This window comes from Neomonachus schauinslandi, chromosome 4 (genome assembly GCF_002201575.2).
Source record: "Neomonachus schauinslandi chromosome 4, ASM220157v2, whole genome shotgun sequence".
Taxonomy (NCBI): domain Eukaryota; kingdom Metazoa; phylum Chordata; class Mammalia; order Carnivora; family Phocidae; genus Neomonachus; species Neomonachus schauinslandi.
In genome coordinates this window covers 12202828-12224154 of record NC_058406.1, presented here as the reverse complement: position 1 = coordinate 12224154, position 21327 = coordinate 12202828, and the positions used below count along the sequence as shown (strand labels likewise).

Here is a 21327-nt window from a genome sequence, read left to right as displayed (position 1 = left end):
AGAAAGAAAGAAAGAAAGAAAGAAAGAAAGAAAGAAAGAAAGAAAGAAAGAAAGAAAGAAAGAGAAAAGAAAAGAAAAGAAAAGAAAAGAAAAGAAAAGAAATACTCTCTCCAGTGGAGAAAGTGTCACCAGATTCCTGAGCCTGGGCCAAATCCTCAGCCTTCAGGGGCCTCAGGCTTCACCAAGCTCTGTGCCCTAACCAATGGCAGACCTGGGACCTGGAGCCAAGGCCTGCTCCTTGGCTCTTAACCTCTCCGAGAGCCCACTGAGCCCCCATCTGTCCATGAAGGTCGGTGCTGGGTCCTGGCAGGTCTAACACCAACAGCACCTGTGTTTCCTGTGCAGTGTACCCACTGAGGGCCAGCCACAGCCTCATGGGACTCAACCCTCCCACAGCCCCGGGGGTCCTTGGTTTGAAGGCTCAGAGCTGACTGCCTGGCCACCTCCTTTTCACCACATTAGGGACAACTGCAGGATGGCATCTCGGTGTTCAGTGAAGACTGGGGCCAAGTGATGAGATGCTTGATTTGATTCAGGTGGGAAAAGAGCCCAACGGGGGCGAAACAATGGGCTCCAAGCCACTCAGATCTCTGAGATCTGGGACCTTCCAACAAGACCCCACTGCCTCCCAGCGGTGTGCCCTTTCCCCTCATCTGTCTGGATTCAAGTGAGCAAGAAGCAGGGGTGTTCCAAGCATCTCCGAGGCTTGCTAAAGGGATGGGCATATCGTCAGCCCACCTGTCCCTCTTCCTGGAATAGAGTCAGGAGTGTGGCTCTGAGGGCCCTGGGACCTTGTCATGTTGTCTGCATGTCTCTCCCATTGGCCTATGCACAGTCCAAGGATGGTGATGGCCACCCCGTCAGACTAGAAGCTCCTCAAAAACAGGCCGCGTGATCTGCAGCTGGTGGCTTAACCTCTCTGATGCCACCGTCACCTGGAGCCATAAGGCCTGCCCTGCAGACCTCAAGGGGTTGACTGAACAGTGGGAGCAAATATGCGTCATCTGTCATAGGATGCCACGCAAAGCCTCCTGGGGTAGGGGAGAGAGCAGCGGACTTGGAGTCAGAATAACCAAGTTCAAATCCCAGCTCTGCCTCTAGTTTCCTTGTCCGTACAGTGGGCCAGGATACCCCAGAGCGAAGTTTCTAAGTAGATTCTACTTACCCCACCCCACCCTGCTTCTCCCTACAGCCACAGTCTTCCTGCCTCCCGGGCCCAGAGCCGGGCGCAGGCTTTCCCCAATCCTCTGCGCCAGCGGTCAGGTTTAACAAGCTGTCCTCTTCCCCAGCAGCCCCGGGAAGCCCGGGCTGCCTCCCGGTTCTCCCCAGGCAGGAAATGGAGGCTTAGGGAGGTGAAATGACTGGCCCGGGCCACCCCCCACCCCCCACTCCCGGCAGCCTGGCGGACCCCGCCCAGCCCCGGCCCGGCCTGGCCACGCCCCCAGCCGGCTCCAGCCGCTCCCGGGACGCCGGCGGTGGTTGGTGAAAGCCGGAGGGAGGGGCATGGCCGGGTGGGGCGGGGCAGCGAAATAGAAGGGGCAGACCCTCCCCGGGTCCCGCCCCCCCGCCCCCGCGGGACCCCCTGAAGGCCGCAGGGAAGCGCGGAGGAGGCGTACCGGGTTGATGGGCATCCAGGTTCTCGCACGGCACGTCGTCGTAAATCACATCTTCTTCCAGGGCGGGGAAAGTGAACCGGTCGACTGGGAGCGAGGGGAAAGAAAGGACAGGAGCGCTCAGGCGGCTGTGGCGCCCGGGCGGAGGCGGCTGCCGGGCTGACAGCAGGACTGCACCAGCTGGCCGCTCCCTCCCCCCGCGGCCAGCAGCCCGCGCGGCCCGGCCCCTCGGGAGCCCCTGCCGGCGGCTCTCCCAGGACTCGGTTCCACTGCCTCTCCCCGCCCCCCAGCCCTGCGAGGCATCCTCCCAGTGAGGACGGCAGACCCCCCACCTGCCGCCCTGCCTCCCACAGGCCTGCGCATCTGGCTGACGCCGCAGCTGCTCCGGGCACCTGCGGGGAGCAGGAAGCAGACCCAGCACCTGTGCCCTGGGGTCCGGGAGCATCTTCAGCGGTCCAAACCCTCAGGACTACCCAAAAGGAGCTACCTCCCACCCAGAGGTGGACGGGGCAAAGCAGCCCTACTGATTACAGGGAAGGGGGGGTGGATTTGGAGAGTGGGGTTAAGGAGAGGGCCCCCAAAACGCAGCCAGCAGGGTCGTGACTGGTGAAAAATTCAGCAAATGAACACATCCCTCTGCCAACATTTTGCTGGGCGGGCAGTAAGCAGGGCAGGGCGCCCACTCTGGGTCCCCCCCCCCCCCCCCCGTTAGCAGCTACCAGGATGTGCAAGTTAAAGAGGTCTCCCCTCAAAACCATGTCCCCAAGCTCTGTCCTCTTAGGGGTGTGCCCCCCAACACAGAGCTAGGGTTTGGAAAACCAGTCCCCACCCTGATGGGAGTCTGTCTTCACCCCATGTCTGAGAAGACATGGGACCAGATGGGCTCTGAAATCCCCACTGTGGTCCCAGGGCCCCAGAGCCCTGGCAAGCCTCACCCTCCACCCCATCTTCCACCCCCATAGGGATCCTGCCTCCCACATGGCTCTGAGACCTGCTCCCCTCTCTCCAGGTCCCTAGTTCTGGCCGTCAGCCTCACTCTCCTGGACAGCCTCCTCCCTGGGCTGCAGCCCATCCCTTGTCTTATAGCTTTACCCCCAATCCACAGCGTCTCTGGCTCTCACAGTTCCCTGTTGCCTTCAGGAAAGCATGGCTGGGAGGCCCAGAAGGAGCTGGGGACACAGCAGCCTCGCCTGGCCCCACTGACCCCTTGGGTGCTATCCTCCATCACACCACAGCTGCTGCTTCCCAGGGTGCCGGATGTCCCCTCTCCCCCCGGGGGCTGGGGCTCAGGCTCCTGCCCAGGGGCCCCTGCATGGATGCTCTTTTCCTGACCCCTGCTCCCTCCTCTCTGCCTTCAGGACTCATGGGTTCCCCTCACTCCCCCCCCCCCCCGGGCACCTGGCCTTCTGCAAGGTAACTGCCTATGTGGCTGGTTCTGCTCCTAGAAGGACCTCACCTTGGGCACTAGGGCACTCCACTGCCAGCCCATCTGCCCTGCTGTAGGAGGTTCTGAGTATTTGAGGAACAGATAAACGGTCAAATACATGATCAACTCCTGGACCATGGCTCTCATCAGGCAACAAACAGGGGCAACTCCCAAGCATGGGCAGTGAGGATGACCCCATGGCACATGCAAGCCCACAGCAGCCCTCTGGGCCTGAAGGAGGGGCTCTGAGGTTATCCCAGTGCCACCCTCCTGGGGTGGGGCTGGGGGGCACTTACCCCGGCGGGAGCTCTTCCGTTTCCAGCTGGAGTGCCGGACCCCGGAGAGAGCAGCATCCACCGCATCCCCGTTGCTCACCACTGGTGGCACCCTGTGGGCCAAAAAACAGTGTCAGTGAGCCAGCAGGGAAAGGGATGGTGCAGCTGAGCAGGGAGGGACAGGACAGCGGGCTCCGCGAAGCCTCTGGCAGCCCCGCACTAGGGGGGCAGGGCACATGAGGCGCAAGGGTGGGCGGAGGGCCAGGAGCCACTTGCCCCCAAAGCCCTCAGTCAGGAGAGCTGGGGAGGCCATGGCTGGGCTGGCCTTGAACAAGCCCCTTCCCCTCTCAGTTTCTCCGTCTTTAGAAAGCACCAGAACACCACAGTGATGAGGATCAGGGGCCTTCCCCTCAAGGGCGTCCATCCTTCTTCCAGGTCAGACTCAGTGGGCTCTCCATCTCCCATTCTCCCACTTGCAAAATGGGGGCAAGGGCTGGAGGACCCCTGCCCCCTGTGAGAAACAAGGTCATGCAAAGCTTCACTAGACCAGACACGGGAGGCAGAGCTTCATGCCCCCGACATGTGAGGATGGGCTGGACCTACAGGCCGGCTTCCCAGGGGCAGAGACTCAAAGGGAAAACTAGCGAGGCGGCTCACACCAGCTCCACCAAGCGGTCAAGTGAATTATCTGCAGCGGCATCACACAGACATCCCGCACTCTGGCAGGATGGGCCGCTCTCCTCCACATCACTGTAACCCCACACCCACAACCCCAGTCTGAACATGGGAAGAGGGCCAGACAACCCCAGACAGTCTACAAAACCCTGCTGTTACACCCCAACACTCCCAAGATCATGCAAAGCCAGGGAAGACTGCAAAACTGTCACCGAACGGGCTAAACAAAAGATCCCAGAACAGAAAAGGGTGTAAGAAGAAAAGCTGGTGGAATCCAGAGAAAGCCTGGAGTTCAGGGGATGGTAGTGTGCCCAGCCTGCTTTCTCAGTTTTGAGAAACGTTCCGTGGTCACGTAAGATGTGAACCACGGGGAAAACTGGCTGTTGGGTATACGGAACTCCTGACAACTTTTCTGTCCATCTAAAATTATTCCAGAATGAGTGTTGATTTTTTTTTTTAAGTCCAGCCTCAAAAAAATCAAAGGCCACACCTGCCAATCCAGAGGGGAGACACTTGTAATGGTCCAAGACAGCAGCCACTGCTGCCAAGAATTCTCTGGAACGTCCCAGCACCCGAGCCCCGGGAGGAGGGGCAGAGGCATCACCAGGATGGTGCAGGAAGCAGGGAAGGAGGAGGAGGTAGGGAGCACCTCCCCTGAGCAGCCGAGACAACGTGGATCCTGCATCCTCCCCGCCCGCAGGCGCTGGGCCAGAGGAACCTGCCCGAGATCACACCACCAGAGTGGCAGAGCCAGGCCGAGGAGCCAGCCTGCCTGGCCCCCGCATGGCCTCCTCCGACAGCAGCGCAGGTGGTAGAGCACGGAGAGTGTCTGTGCCAGCCCCTGAGCCGCGTGTGGCTACTGTGCACTTGGAATGTGACGTGTGGAAGTTCATTACTGGAACTCATGTGACTAAGGAACTTCATTTAATTTTCAAGAGCCTCCTGTGGCTAGTGGCCACGCACATGAGTGCCGGTCTAGGGGCCCTACACCACTGGAGGAGCAAATCTCCGCCCACTAGAGACAGGGCGGGGCTAGAGCGGGAGGGTGTGGGGGGCTGAAGGGAGCCGCCTGAGCTCACATCCCTAACAACAGCTTCCCTGGGCCCCCACCGCCGCAAGCCCTGGACATCTTGAAGGCACTGAATCCAGCCGCTGAGACAGAACCAAGCCGTTCCAGCCCAAGTCGACATGAGCTCGGCAATTGGGTTGGAAAGAGTCCCAACCACAGGCTCTCTTTGCTCTGATAGGTCACCCATGACGATCGGGGGCCATTACAAAGCACCTGTTGCTTGCTGCCTGTTTTGCTTTGTATTTTCAGATTTCGAGTCACAGGAACGCATACGAGGCAGGTACTGTTATCCTCATCCCACTGATGGAGGAACAAAGACTCAGTTCTACTTAGCCAGGGTCGCTCACTCAGTGCAGCAGAAGGAGCTGGGACCTATGGCCCAGCCTGTCTGCCTACAAAGTTTGTCTTCTTCCAGCCAGACCACTTGGAAGGAGGGAAGTGGCATTTAAATATTCAACTACATCACATATTTGCTGTGTCATAAGGCCACCGAACCTCGCTTGGCTATTCAGACATCCTTCTTTTTAAATGGAAGGAGAGAAATAGCACGGGGAATAAACACGTTCAAGTCTCTGTCCAAGAGAAATCCTAACAGCCAGCCCCAAGGCTGCGGTGCGGTTCAGAGAACACCCGAGAAGGCCCTGGGTAAACTCTGAAGGTGATATCAAGAGGCAGTGAGTATTTTGGGGGGAGGTTAGGCAGCTTTAGAAGGGATCTGGAAATAATTTATGATGTACTAAAAGCCGGGAGTGGCTGAAATATGAGCCTCCAGGCTAAGCATCACCAAAACACAGTGAAGTTATTTGTTAATTTTATTTACGTAATTTAATTTTAAATAGCCACATGTGGCTAATGGCCACCGTAAGAGGACATTGTAGATCTAAGCCACCTACACAATTAGAGAAGCTAGTCTGGGTCCTGGGCTGGGGAGTGGGAATCTTACAGCCGAGAGAAATCACCTTCATGCCTGTCCCCACCGCCTCCATGGCTGAGGCAAACAAAGACTGCGAGCGCCAAGGGCGGGAAAGGGCCAGTGCCAATGGGTGGACAGGTCTTCCCAGGCTCGGCTGGAGACCACCACCCACCCATGCCCTTCCCTTGGCTGGTACCTACTCTGGACCCTGTGCCATGCTGAATGCTTGAGGAAGGCCTCGTGAGCACAAGTGCATGTATTATCATGACCATTTTATAGATGAAAAAACAGAGGTCCAGAATAGGAAAGTGCCAGCGGGTGGGGCAGAGCTGCAATTTGCCTGCAAAGCCCTGCTCTGGACACCAGCTCCGCCGCCCCCCCGGCCCCGGACTGCAGCAGGTGTCCTCCAGGCAGACAGACGAGAGGCTGGGGGGGCCTCCTTCTTGCCCCTCCCCACCGCCCAGCGAGGCCACCGCCCCACTCCACAGCCACCCAGAGGGCAGCCTCTCCCAGCTGCTGCCTGGCCACAATTCTCTCCGAGAGCAAACACTCCTTCGGGGGCCTCCCCAAAGCTTCCCGATAACCAAAGGGCCATAAAAAGCAGTAAGAGGCCATTTATCTCACGCTTATCTGAGCTTCCTGCACTTTCAGAGCCTCTCAGCTCATACCTGAGAAAAAGGCCCACCACTAAGATGACACCAGTCTCATAAGGTGAGCCCACGCCCTCGGAATGCAGAGGCAAGGAGCCAAGTCCGCAGAGAAGCGCAGGGAACAGGGAGTTCGCTGAAAGCTAGTGGGCGGGAGACAGAAGCAAGTACGCCCCCTGGCCCCCCAACACCGGTGTCCACTGTCCACCAGACTGAGGTCAAGCACTCTAGAAGGCCACCATGCAGCTCCAAGTGCCCTCTGTGCCCACCTCCTCGCTCTCCAGGGAAAAGCCAGGGACGAGAGGGGAGTGAGCGCCCTGTGACAGCAGGGACCGCTCCGTCCTGGCCGCCCTGTTCCGTTAGCCCCAGCAACCGGGCCCACACTCAGTGATGACCGATGCCCACCCCGGCCTGTGTGAGATGAAAGCTCCACTCCAGAGAATGGCAGTGTCCCCAGCCCTGCAGCTGCTGGTCCAGCCCCCAGTTTCTCAGTGACTCTCTCTGGATGGCAAATTCCACAGGGTCCCTTTCCCAGGGGCTACACGGTGGGGAAGACCCCCCAAACTCTAACGGCCTGAGGATTCGTGGCAGGCTGGGCTCATGCCCCTCTGCACGTGCACCCGTAAACCCTCATGCACACACAGGGCATCCCAGGGCCTTTTCCAGGACAAGGTATGAAAAACGCAAAGGCGGAAAGAATCCCATCTTTGAGGAAGAGAAAGGACCAGAATCAGGCCTGGACAGCGGGGCCTGCCCAGGACGGTCCTACTCAGAGCGTCACCCCTCCAGAAATCTACCACCACCCACCACTGCCACTATCCCTACATCCAAGAGACACAAAAGAAAGACAAAAATATGAAACCCTGATTAACCCCACTGCCAGATGTCTTTTCAGCCCTGGCCACTTTCCAGTTTACATAACACGTGAAGGCTGGAAGGGCCTTAAAGATCATCTGGTCAGATGGCTCAAAGCAGCTGCATCCGCTATCACCCGGGAAGCTCCCAGCAGGTACTGGCCAGGGCCCCTGCCCCGCAATTCTGAGCTGGTGGTCTGGGAGGCCAGGCACCAGTGTCCCTAAACTCCCTGCTGCCTCCCCTGTGCGGCCAGGGTCGAGAGGGCCAGGCTCAGGGATTGAGGGGTGAAGGCTTCGCTCCTGAGGCAACAGACGGGGGACAACACCACAGTTCTGCCACTTGGCTCTGCATGCCAGGACAGCTCCTGTGGAGTGGGGCAAACAGCGGCTTCTGCTCCCTGCAGTGAGGATTAACGAGATAACTTACCTGCGAAATGGGGCAACAAGGCCTCCCTCCCAGAGCGCTGGTAAGGAGGAATTCAAGAAAGCACAGAAATACGTAGCAAGGGGTCTGGTGCTTGATATCTGCTCCTGGTATGTTACTTCCCCTCCATCCCTGCTCCAGTTACAGGGTCCCAGACCAGACGGGGGTCACACGGCAGCGCCCCCAGCCTGCACACATGCGCCTCCTCACAGCCCTAGCCCGGCCGGCCGCCTCCTACAGAAGGGTGCCAGGACGCAGTCCGTCTGTCCTGTGCCACCCCCTACATGGTCACAAACCCACTTCCTGAGTGGGTGGTAAGGAGACGCCAGGGGAAGTCTGGGGAGGGCCCCCCGACTTGCTATCCACTGCACAGTCCTCACTGTGGGGCGAGCGTCAAGGCCCCCGGGGGACGCCCTCTGGACACACAGCTGCGGATGCCCACCCAGACCCCGCCTCCGGCCTTCTGCTCCAGCGTACGCACACCTCCCTGACATTGGAGGGCCCTGGGCTCGGCAGTCAGGTCAGATGGTGGCCGGCACCGCACCCCGCACTAATCAAGAGCCATGTGGGGTGATGAACAAGATACAGGCTCTCACTGGAAAATGCTCACGATCTGCAATGAGGGCAGAAAACGAGCCATGAAACAGCACGTGCGCTAAAACCACAGTTCTTTTTAAAAAAGGATGTATACCTGCAGACCTGCCCAGCCCAGAAGCCGGGCAGGGATGCACGGTCGTGGGATTGAAGCTCGAGTTAGTCTGTCATCTTCTGTACTTTCTAATTTTTCTACAACATGTGTGCCTATTATAAGAAAGAAAAAGAGGAAGCACACACATCTCTGGAAACGTTAAGCAGTGTGCTGGCCAACGTGGGTCCCGCGCGCCCTGGGGTCACCCCAGACACACGAGCACCCTTTGGGGACAGCAACGGAGAGCAGCTCTCTGGCCGGGCATCCGATCCCTGGGTCTCATTTCCTCCCCCGATGGCTTCCGCAGCTGGTCCATCTCCCACTTTACAGGGAGGAAATGGAGGGTTAGGCAGATAAGGGGGTCCTGGGTCTCAGAGCTCAGATCAGAGCTCTACCAGATCCGTGCGGCAGACCTCAGCAGGTTAAACACCGGTTCTGGAAGCCGAGCCGGCTGGGTTCAGCCTCTCCTCAACTGTGTGGCGACAGGGGGCTGATGCCATGTTCCCTCTGACCTGGTTCCACATCCGTAAAATGGGCATTATCATAGTGCCCGCCTCTGAGGGTGTCATGAGGATGAACGAGATAAGGAGGTAGAACTTGTAGAACGGGGCCGGGCCCACGAAAATGACACAGCCAGGCACAAAATGGCGGTGCCCTTCCCCCAAGGGCAGGGACCGTCTGCCTGGGTCACTGTGGGGCCTGGAGCATCAGAGGTACTCCAAAAAGGTGTGTAGGATGGAATAACAGAGGACGGAGGTCAAAGGCAGGGGGCTCCCAGCCAGCCAGCGGACTACTGGCCAAGGGCAGCCCGGCACCATCCTGGAAGGGCCGGGAGGGCTGCGGGGGAGGCAAACAGAGCCCTGCCCTCTGGCTGTGAGCTCAGGCGCCACCAGCCCTGGGCCAGGGGCTGTGCCCCTCTGGGTCTGCACAGTGGGACCGATAATAACGCCCTCTTTCCAGCTGTGTTAGTCTCCTTCTTGCTGTTGTGACAAATCCCCAAAACACAGATGTACTATCTTACAGTTGTAGAGATCAGACGTCTAAAATGGGTTTCACTTGGGTAAAAGCAAGGTGTTAGCAGGGCTCTGCTCTTCTGGGGGTGCTGGAGAGAAGCCATTCCCTTCGCTTTTTCCAGCCTCTGGAAGCAGCCTGTATCCCTTGGCTTACGGCCCCTCCTCCATCTCCAAAGCCATCAATGTGGCATCTTTGGATCTCTCTCTGACGTCGGCCCTCCTGCCTGTCTCATAAGGACCCTCGTGATTCTACTGGGCCCACCTGGAGAATCCAGGAGAATCTCCCCATCTCAGATCCTTAACTTTAATCTGCCAAATCCCTTTTCCCCAGAAGGTAACATGTTCCCAGGTGCTGGGGATTAGGACATGGCATTCTCCTGCCCACTGCAGCTGTGAGAACCACAGTGATGTGTGGGGAAAGGACCACATAAACTATAAAGTCCTGCACATGTAAACTATTAGTAGTGGGCCTTCTTTGTGCCAGGCCCTAGGGATGAGGAATGGATAAGGCCGCGTCCTATGGCTACAGAGACCCAGGGCTGGACTTCACGAGATTCCAGACCGGGGCACTCAATGCAACAAATGGGCACATGGGTACCTTCCTCAGGAGAGACTGTGTGGCTTTCAGACTGGGTACTTTTGTGCTGGTCCTTTTATACTGCGATCCAAAGGCCATAGCTCAGATGTGGAAACCCCTCGTAGCCAGGGGTGGAGAGGAAACAAAAACAAAAACAAAAACAAATACAGCGTTTCCAATTTCGGGACAAGCAAGGAGCCAGAGAGAGAGGTCTCTAATGTTGAAGGGCCTGGTCCCCATAACCCTCTTATGAGGGAATCCACTGGCGGGGAGCTGATCTCTGCCAGGCCTCGGGTCCCACATGGACCCCTCAGGACAGGACACAGGAGGCCGGAAATGCTCCGATTTGCAGAAACAGTGAGATTAAAGGCAAGCCTGGGATTACAAACAACTCCACACTGGGGCTCAGCAATCTGGAAAGCCCTGAGTAACAACCCAGTGACTGACTTTGCCAGGGAGAACTTCCCCCGGGGCTGTCTGTCCAGCTGTCCCCCCCAAGACCTGCATGCTCCTCAGAAGCCACAGGCCCTCTAGCACCCTGTTTCTATTCTGTTCGAATGCTGCTTTCCTGAGCCGGGCCTGGCCCTCCCAGTACCTGACGTGTCCGGGGAGGATGGGGCTTCTCGGCACTTCCAGGAATCCAGCTGCCCAACTTCTTCCCCAGAATCCAGGCCCAAGTAAGAGACTCTGACCAGTCCATCTTGTCTGGATACCCAGGATGGGGCAGGACAGGTACCTCCCGGAAGCCAACAAGAATCCCTGCGGCCCAGACAGGAGCCAGAAGCCCGACCCAGCAGGAAATACTAAGGCTGCAGGGGGCCCCGTGGGGGTGGCAGCAAAACCGGGTAGGAAAAGCAAACAACTCCAGAGGGGGCCGGTGCCCTCAGAGGGAAGAGGTGCGGGCCTGAGTCCAGGGAAAACACAGGAAGCCAGCGACCCACACGCCCTTGTTCCAGCAACCACTGGTGCTCTGGGCGGCTTCTTCAGCCAGACGCCCCCAGGGAGAGCGCAGGGTGCTTGAGCGCATGCGCTTCCAAGTCCACCAGGCACGGCCAACCCCACAGGTTCCAGCTGACGGCTGTGGGGGCCCACGGGCCACGCTCCAGCCCCACAAATTCTCGGCTGAGCCACTTCAATTCCAGCCTCGGGTCCTCTTCGAAAAAGTGGGCAAGACCAATCACCCCATCTCCTAGGGCTGCGGTGCTGGGAGAGGAGATCATTTGCGTGGCGCACTTAGCTTTGGTGGGACAGGCCACCCGGCCACTCGGAGCCTGCCTCCCACCGGCCTCCGTCCCGGCCCCTGTCGGAGCCAGACTCAGAGCCCAGGTTCCGAGACCCCATTTCCACACTGTTCCTCCTTCTCCTCCTCTTCATGGAGACACTGAAAGTTGCCTCCTATGCCCGTCATTCATGCAACACGATGCCTTCAGTACTCCCCCCGGGGGCAGTGTGCTAAGCCGTGAGGACCCAGCAGCAAACGTAAGACCCCACTCCCCCACCCTAAACACCCACGTCCCAGGCCTGTGCGAGGGGGCTGGGGGGGACACACCTTCACATCCTTCCCCCAGAGGGGAGGGGGCTGTTTTTACTCTGCTCCCATTTTATGGGAAGGGGCCTCGCCCAGAATCACATGCTGTGGACACTCTGCTTGGCTCCCCAGGTGGGATCTCCGGAACCTACTGTTTACAAACTACTCTCCTAAGAACTAGGAGGCAAAGGTAAATCTCTTAGCAGTCAAAATGCTCACACCAGTAAACACACACACAGTCAGATCGTCCATATGCAGCCGGCCACACCACCACCACCACCCCCCCACCATGAGCCAAAGTCTGAGGTTCTGGGTCCGGACCTGGAGTCCCCAGCACATCCCTGGAGGGCAGTGCTGTGGTCAAACACCCAGCCCCCAGGTGCAGAAGCCTGCAAGAAAGGAGACTGACTATCCCCATGTCACTGATCAGAAGTGAGGCTCGGGACAGGAAGCCACTTGCTCAAAGATGCACAGCTAACGCAGAGAAAGACTTGAAGCCAGCTCCATGTGGCTCGGAGCCCAAATTCCCGGGTGTCCCAGGACCCAGACTCCAGCCCTCACTTCCACACCACGCTCCTGCCTGGCGGCTCACCACGGGGACGTGGGATGAGGACTGGCCCTGCTTCCCTACCTAGCTGGGGGTGAGTACCCTGAGGGGGATGAGGTCACCCGGGGGCTGCAGCTCTGCCAGGATCTGGGCAGTTATTCTAACTCTGTCGTCAAGAGTCCCCAGAGGCCAGGTAGGCAGCCAGGCAAAGCCCAGGGCCATTTCCAAACCTCTGGGCAGGGGCCATGGAGGAAATGCAGGGAGATTTGGTGAAATGTCCTCCACTGGGTGGTTTGCTTTTTCAAAGCAGTGTTTGCTTAGTGACTACCTTTAGGAAAGTCTAAAAAAAAAGAAAAAAAAGGAAAGCAATTTTTTTCCCCTTTCTCTTGGATAACAAGGAGAAGGATGGTGATCTGAATGGATTCTTCTCCCCGAGGATTCCAGAGTGGAAAATCACCACCAAGGGAAGGCGCTGGAACTGAAGTAAACAGAGATCTAGAAAGGAGGGTGCAGCTGGGAGCACACAGAGAGCACTGGATGAGGAGTCCAAGGCTGCCAGCATCTCACAGTGTGGCCTTGGACAAGTCCTGCTCCCAATCTCCGCATCTGTGAAACTAAGGGCAGGCCGGGAGGCTTCTGAGGACCCCTGCCAGGATCCAGTGTTGGCCCAGTTAGGGAACTCAAAAGTGACATTTATTCAAGCCAGATGTTGGCGAGACCCACCCGGCAACGCAGGCCCAGCCCGAGAGGCGGAGGCTCTGAGCACACAGTCTCCGTCCCTCCCGCCCCATCACTGGAAACACCCAGCCGGAACAGGACAGGGAGCCTATCTGGTACATCCTTCGACCAGCATCTCCTAATTCACAGGATGCTCTAGATGGTATTACTTCCATCGTACAAACAGGGAAACTGGGGCTCAGAGAGGTTCCCAGGCAGCCCAAAGCCACCCAGCTAAGTGGGGATTTGAACCTCCAGAGCTCACTCCCTGGTGCTGCCAAGAGATGGTGTTCGAGGGGGCTGGGGCTGCTCCAGGGCGAGCCTGAGGACAGGTAAGTGGGCAGTGGGTTCAAGGCAGAGGCTGGGCCCCTCTCCTGGAAACACTCTCTGAGCTACTTGACCAGCGGGCTGATGATAACAACATGGTAAACGGCCCTAGCTCTCTGGGCCACCAGTCACCACCTCAGCACTGCACCAGCCCCAGCCAGACACCCAGTCTGGCCTCCAGGAATTACAGGGAGAAGCTGGGCAGGGATGGGCCGGGCTGCCGAGATCCTGACCCTGAGTGGGCAATGGGGTTCTCCAGGAGGGTGGCCTCGAGGCTTGTGGTGCGCTTGCTCACGGCCCACTCCCCTTCCCAGCCCCCTGCTTCTGCCAGTAGCTTCCTCCAGTAACCGCTCCTCCTCGAGCCTCCCCTCTCCCTGAGCTCTCCGCCTGGGCCCCCTCCCATCGGTGTCCCAGTTCTCTGAGCATTCTTCTCTGGGCCATTCTCCTGTGTCTGCATCCCCCACTAGACTGAATTTCTGGCTAGCTTCCTTCCTGGCCCACCCTGGAGGGCTCTAACCCCTGGGAGATGAGAACTCCCCTGCAGAGGTGCAGGGCTGCTGATTCATTTCAGGTCCCCAACCAGGGAGGAGAGGCCGATCCCTACCTCTGGCCCTGCAGAAACCCTCCCAGGGCCCACCCACTCCGGATGGCAAATACAGGGACTCCTGCCCTTGAATCCAGATCTGTCTTGGCTCCAGGGGCCCAGGGAGGGAAGCTGCATCTCTGAGCTCTCCACCTGGGTGACACCCGCTTGAGAATCAGGCCCCCTGGCTCTGCACACCAAGAGACAAAGACCCCTCCCCCTGCCAGAGTGGCCAGTATTTAAAGCCAGGACCCCAGGGCCTAGATCCACCACTAAGGATTCCCCTAAAGGAGGACTCTCTAAGCACCCAGGTCCCCAAAGCCAGGCAGCAAGCAGCGGTGAGCAAACCCCAAGAGGCCTCTGCTTTTGTGGCCCCCAAGCCCCAGATGTGCAGCTCACCCCCGAGCTGCTTGGGAGGCCACAGAGGGGAACGGCTGATGGATCCCCAGCCAAAGTCCGAGCGGTCCTGGGCACAGCACCACCCTCCCCCATACCTCCTGCCCAGTGTCTCCTCTTTCTCCAACCACCAAAGCAAAGGAACAAGGCCCACTTACTGTGTCTGGGGTGGGGAGGCTGCTGAGTCTGGGTCTGTGGGAAGAGAGCAGAGGAGAGCCTGTCAGGCCTGAGGCTGGTCCCTATGGACTCAGTCCATCCCCGCCCCCTTTCCCAGCCTCCCTGGGGTGCCAGAGACGGGGCCTGGGCCAACCTGGGTGCCTGCTGGGGTCCTGCCTCCCTTCCCCCCGCCACTGGACTGTCATTAAGCTCCCCTACCTAGCCTACTTATAGCACCTCCACTCCCACATCCCAAATCCGACCAGAACCAGCTGCCCTGCCTGCTCTGGGCCTGCCCCCCACCCCCAGCTCCTCAAGGAGCCCCTTGTCCCCAGGCCTGCAGGAAGTTCCTGCTAGGCCGGTCCCCAGTCTCTCCCAGATGACACAATACAAGAGCCCAGAAGCTGCCATTTAACACCGCCTTATCAGGGCACTCCCAACCCTAGGGCCACCGGGACCTCTGGGAGGTGGCTTCTCTGGCTGGTGTGACTCCCTGGGAGAAGCTGCTGGGAAAGAGGGGCTTCGGAGACACAAGCCCCGGGCAGCAACTGTGTCCAAAGCCCAACTAGGGGCCAACCACTTCCATGACCAATGTGTCAAAGTGCGCCAGATGCTGCAGGAATGCTTGGAATCTCCAGTTCCCAAGGGAAGCCATGGAATGCAACTTCTCAATGGTTTTTCCCTTCCTGCTTCTGGGGATCGTGGAGGAGCTGGGAGGCATCCCTGGGAGCCTAGAGCTTCCACCAGGCTTCTCAGCTCTCTGTAGCCCCAGAGGCCCGGAAATGGGAGGACCCAAGGCTCCCAAAAACACCTTACCAGTGATGGGGGCGGAGTCCAAGTGGATCAGTGGGGCGTCATCGATGTCCTTCTCTGAAGCCACGCCTGGGACACCCAGGCCAGCGCTGGTGTCCTTGTCATCATCACTGTCCTCAAACTCAAAAGCCTCTCCAGGGTCGTCCTCCGCCTCGGGGGAGGGGCCGGGGCCTCCCAGAACCAGCTGATCTCCTGGAAGGGAGGAGGAGTTAACAGCCGCTGGGTCTGGGGCTTGGTCAAGGAAGATGGCTACAGCGGGGGAGCTTCTGCGGGCCTGAGAGAGGGCACGAGGGCAGTTCCCAGGGCCTCGAGTAGACCCCTGCCCGGGCCAGCTGGCCTCCCTGTGCTCAAGAGGTGACCCGTGGTTGGTGAGGGCTGTAAGCAGGTGAGCAGTGGACAGAGAGGAGGGAGCAAAGCCTAAACGGTGAACGGGCGCACAGCTGCGCTTGAACGTACATCTATCATGTTGTTTCCGATTTCCCCATTTTTTAGCAAGGGGGCTTTTAACTGCATCTGGGCATGTGCGTGTGGGCACACACCTCCGTGTGTCGCTCCCTGTGCATGTGCCTGTGTGCCTTTCCCACACACGCTTGTCCTGCACACGGCACAGCCACATAAAGCGCAGCTGCCTGGGTGTCTGGAGCCCGAAGGAAACCAGCTTACAGGGACCAGAGTGCAGACCTGCTGGGGCAGGACGAGGAGCCTGCGCCCCCAGATCCCCTTCACGGACATGCCCTCCTGCCGTCCATCAAAGCTCAAGTGAAGCAGAGCCCCGCCCCCACCATGGCCCCCCTCTGTCTCAGCCCCTTGTTTTCTACCTCCATCCCTGTATAACCTGCAAAGATGTGTTTTGTGCTGGTTTGTCTTCCCCGGCCGATCTCAGATGCCTAAGAGTCCTTTCTACTGTCCCCTTTAAGGGGACGGGTCATGGCCTGGCCCGCAGTAGAAACTCAGCAACTTCTGTTAAGAAAAGGACTGGATTCTCTGCCCTAAAGAGTTTAACGGGCTCTCACCTCTACACCCACTTCACCAAGTTGAGGTCCCCCGTCTTCTTCCCCGGAGGACTTCCTTCCTCGAGCCTGGAGCTGGACAGAACCTCAGGGGTTCACTATGCCATTCCCCTACTTCGTGCTAACTCTCTCCAAAACCAAAGGACAAGGTGGGCTGGTTTTAAAAGTCTGCAAAGCTGGGGCGCCTGGGTGGCTCAGTCAGTTAAGTGTCTGCCTCTGGCTCAGGTCATGATCCCGGGGTCCTGGGATTGAGCCCTGCTCAACAGAGAGTCTGCTTGTCCCCCTGCCCCTCCTCTCCTCTCCCCCTGCCCCTCCTCCCGGCTCCTCCTGGCTCCTCCCCACTCCTCCCCGCTCATGTTCACTCATGCTCGTGCACTCTCTCTCTTTCTCTCGAATAAATAAATAAAGTCTTTAAAAAAAAAGTTTGCAAAGCTGACCACCCCTCCAGTCCTGCTGTAGCTCATGCCACAGGATGTAGAGCATGTGCTTTGGTCCCATCTGGGCCCCCTACCCGCTGTGTGGTTCTGAGCAAGTCTCTCCACCTCTTGGAAGCTTGGTTTCTCCCTCCATAAACTGGAGAATAAAAACAGCACCCACCCCACAAGGCCGAGGTGAACGTGAACTGGGAAGTAGGTCAGTGTTTCCCAGCCCTGCCACTGTTGACTCTGGGGCCCCAGGGTCTTCGTGGTGGGGGCCATGCAGGATGTACGGAAGCATCCCTGGCCTCTACCCGTTAGAAGCGGGTACTACCCTCCAGTTGTGACAACCACAAATGTCTCCAGACATTGCTCAATGTCCCCTGGGGGACAAAATCACCCCTACCTGGGAGCCGCCAGGGTAGGTGTAGCCCTTGGCCGAGTGCCTGGTGTGGGTACGCATTACACAAGAACACCTGTTGTAAGTGCGGCCCCTCCCAGCCAGAATCCTTGAAGACAGGACTGCCTAGCCCGTGTCTGTGGACTCAGCCCCAACAGGTGCTCAGAGCTGGAAGGATGAGTAGGCAGGCAGGAAGGCGGATGGAGTAAACAGACGGCTGGATGGAACAGCAGAGGACGGATGGATGGGCATACCCAATTCTAGCAGTCTCTTGGACTAGAAAAATCCAATCCCTCCCCCACAGGGACCTGGGATTTTATAGAGAACATTCCAGGTGCAAATGTATCAAATTCACAAAGCCCCTTCCCCAGCTGCTAGAGTGCAGCTGAAGCCCAGAGCTCAGCCTTCCCCCCTCCCCAGACAGGGTCCTCTGAGGTGGGGGTCCCCCTCTCCTCCTGGGAGCTTTGGGGACAGCTTAGGCCAACATCAGCAGGGGTGAACTCCTCCAGGCAGTGATGTGGCCGGTGGAGGAAGCTCCTTCCCCAGGTCAGAGACACAAACCCAGGCTGAGAGCCTGAAATGAGCCCCACACAGCTCCTGGTGTAAGCCTCACGACCACCCCCACTGGACATGACGAGACCACAGAGATTCGAGCGGCAAAATGATGCACCCGCAGTCCTACGGCTAGTAGGCGGGGAGCCGGCTCTGAACCCGTTTTGTCTTTGTTCCCATCCTACATTCTTCACTGAGCCCTGTTGCCTTCGGGAAGTTAGCTGAGCCCTTGGACACTCGGCCCCAAAATGATGAATTAATAAAGGAAATCCAGGGGTTGAGTTGGAAGCTGAATTAATGGTTTTCAAATGACAGTCCTCAACCCACTGGTGGGTCAAAAAATCAATTAGGGGATACCAAGGTGGCATTTTGTTTCATTTATGAATTACTTGAGATATTTTTAAATATTTTATTATAATATTAATAAAGCTACATTTGGTATTACTTTTGATATGGTTTTGACAGTTCTGTTTCAGTTTACATATACATATCCACACACATACAGGGGGTGTAGAATCTTCTACCACTCTCCCCTCACTCACTCCACTGCAGGCACACTGGTCTCCCCGCTGCACCGTGAATGTGCCAGATGTGCTCTAGCCTCAGGACCTTTGCACTTTCCATCCTGCGGTCCAGAATGTTCTTCCCCAGGTGTCTTCTCCTGCTCTCACCTCCTTCAGGTCTTTACTCCAGGTCATCTCCAGATGAGGCTGCCATGACCAAAACTGCCCATAGAGACACCCTGGGACTCCCTGATGGCCTTGCCTGCTTTACTTTTCTCTATGGCCCTTGTCAGCAGTGATGTTCCATGCTTTCATTCATTTTACTGTGTCCTAACTAGAACATAAGCTCATGAGGGATTCTAGTCTGTTTTGCTCACTATTATATCCCCAGCATCTGCTATAGTGCCCAGCACACGGTAGGCACACAATAAGTCTGCTGAACACACACACACACACACACACACACATTCCTGTTCTCATGCCTATGGGTTGTGGTTTTACTTTTTTATTTTATTTTTTAAAGATTTCATTCATCCATTTGACAGAGAGAGAGAGCACAAGCAGGGGGAGCGGCAGGCAGAGGGAGAAGCAGGCTCCCCACTGAGCAGGGAGCCTGATGCGGGACTTGATCCCAGGACCTTGAGATCATGACCTGAGCCAAAGGCAGATGCTTAACCGACTGAGCCACCCAGGAGCCCCTATGGGTCATGGTTTTAAAAGTTCAAAATACTGGGGAGCCTGGGTGGCTCAGTCGGTTAAACATCCAACTCTTGGTTTCAGCTCAGGGCATGATCTCAGCAGGGAGTCTGCTTCTCTCCCTCTCCCTCTGCCCCTCCCCCCGCACTCACTCTCACGTGCGCGCACTCTCTCTCTCTCAAATAAATAAATCTTTAAAAAAATAAAGTAAAACAGAAGTTTAAAAATGCTGGAATGAATGACTACAAAGTCCCCACCCACTATTTTGGGCTACCAGATATAGATCCACCCTGACCCTCAGTGCCCTTGGCCCCTCCCACTTGAATCCGCCAGAGTCCCAGCGGGGATCTTGTGCACCCGGCCAGTATCACGTGGTGACTAGCGTGTCACAGTCAGACCACCAGGCTCCAACCCCAGCTCTCCTAGACGCTGACCAGATGAACACGGGGTTACTGTATCCCCCAGGCTGCAGCTTCCTGACTTACAACAAGGACAAGAACAGCGACCAGCTCTCGGGCTGGTGGGGAGGCCGGACACCGGACAGGAGGGCTGAATGAACCGACCTATGTAGAGTGCCTGGTGTGAGGCCTGTGCTCACTGCTGGTAATAGTCCAGCTCATTGTCAGGACCACAACATCATTACCATTATCTTTGTTATGCTTATGATTATTATGATTACTGCCTTGAGTCAGAGCGCAGCCCTGGGCCTGAAGGCAGACGCTTAAGGAGATGCACGGGCCTTCCCAGTCACAGGCCTGGCCCTCGGAGCAACTGGCCACAGGCTGTGTGCAGGAGGGACGTCAATGGATATGGTCACCGTCACTCCCGCATCCAGGGAGTTCCCAGCAGCCCCGGGGCCAGGAGGTTCAAAGAGGAGTAAGACACGGCCCCTCAGCGTCAAGGAGCTCACTGCAGGTGAGGCAGGCAAGAGAGATGAGGGTAAAGGGTGTCCAGGTCCTCTGGGGCAGGGGAGCCCGGATTCCACCTACGGTGTCCGAGGCCCCACTGCCAGGGTTACTGTCAGAGAAACTAGCGGACAGCAAATTCCATTTCAGATTAACAACAAATAACGTTTCAGCATACGTGTGGGTCTTTCCTCATCTTCTTTTTTGTTCCCCGATAACTCTGGCGACCCTGCCTCCACTAGACGACCCGGCCTCAGCACACTGGCGGATAGAGGTGGACAGGCCAGGCCCTTCCCCTCAACCCTCGCCGCCCTCAGTTCATGAGCTTCACCCCCAAGCACACAACACTCCTGTCGTCATGTCTATGGGTTGTGGTCTTAAAAGTTTAAAATCTCCAGGGGCGCCCCGGTGGCTCAGTCGGTTAAGCGTCTGCCCTCAGCTCAGGTCATGATCTCGGGGTCCTGGGATCGAGCCCCGCATCGGGCTCCCTGCTCAGCGGGAAGTCTGCTTCTTTCTCTCCCTCTGCCTCTCCCCATCCCCGACCCCAGCTTGCGCTCTCTCTCTCTCTCTCACCCACTCTCTCTCTCAAATAAATAAATAAAATAATAAAACAAATAAATAAATAAATAAAATCTTTAAAAAAAAGAAAAAGGTTTAGGGCGCCTGGGTGGCTCAGATGGTTAAGCGTCTGCCTTCGGCTCAGGTCATGATCCCAGCGTCCTGGGATCGAGCCCCGCATCGGGCTTCCTGCTCAGCGGGGAGCCTGCTTCTCCCTCTCCCTCTGCCTCTCTCCCTGCTCATGCTCTCTCCCTCTCTCTCTCTCTCTCTCTGTATCTCTGTGTCTCAAATGAATAAATAAAAAAATCTTTAAAAAAAGAAAAAAGGTTTAAAATCTCCAGGGGATCTTAGGTAAAGAATCACCACTGGTCTGGAGCCTGCTCTGTGAGAAGGAGAGCTAAGCACCAGCAGAGCAGGATTCACACCCAGGGTCAGCCTGCTCCAAAGCTAGTGCCCTCCACCAGCCCCGTGGCCCATTCAGAGGAGGGAATGAATAGGAAGCCTGGGGTACGGTACCTATGGCAGCCTGTGGAGGAGGGGTGGAGGAAGCCATCAGACAAGGTCCAGCTCAAACCAGCACTGTCCCAGCCGCTCACCTGTAAAAAAAAAAAAAGGCCAGAAATCTAATTAGATGCAGTTCAAGGGCAAAGTTTCAACAAGCAGAGAGGGGTCATTGGCTCAAGACCTGTGCTCTCCAGCCCACCAGCTCTCCCACTCCTTCCCCAGCAGCTCTCGGAGCACAGGAAGGAGCCAGAAAGGGCCCAGCCCCCACCCCACCATAAATCATTAACCCAGAAAACCAGCCACGGCAGCGCTGTAACCACATCTTCCCAGAAAACTCGTACCACCACAGACCTTCCTTTTGCTCAGTGCCCAGCGACCCCGGGCACCCTAGTGGGGCCCACTAGACAAGCCCCTTCCTCCCATCTGGCTTGCAGGGGAAATCCAGCCCCAGAGGTCAGGATCATGCTCCGGCCCCTGTGTTCCAGAGGCTGGATCATGCCTGAACTATCATGGACGTGGCCGGACACTTCCTCGTCCTGGCC

General features: G+C 57.4%; 1 protein-coding gene across 1 annotated transcript in view; it reads right to left on the bottom strand.

The window, feature by feature from the left end:
• ARHGEF10L (Rho guanine nucleotide exchange factor 10 like) overlaps positions 1-21327 on the bottom strand; it is a 141227-nt gene that overhangs the window by 67989 nt on the left and 51911 nt on the right. The window contains exons 2-6 of the mRNA XM_044913815.1: positions 20798-20877; positions 15245-15433; positions 14431-14464; positions 3336-3427; positions 1617-1700 (exon numbers count right to left, since the gene is read on the bottom strand). Coding sequence (XP_044769750.1) covers positions 1617-1700; positions 3336-3427; positions 14431-14464; positions 15245-15433; positions 20798-20834 — 436 coding nt within the window. The 5' untranslated portion in view covers positions 20835-20877. The remainder of the gene's footprint in view (positions 1-1616; positions 1701-3335; positions 3428-14430; positions 14465-15244; positions 15434-20797; positions 20878-21327) is intronic.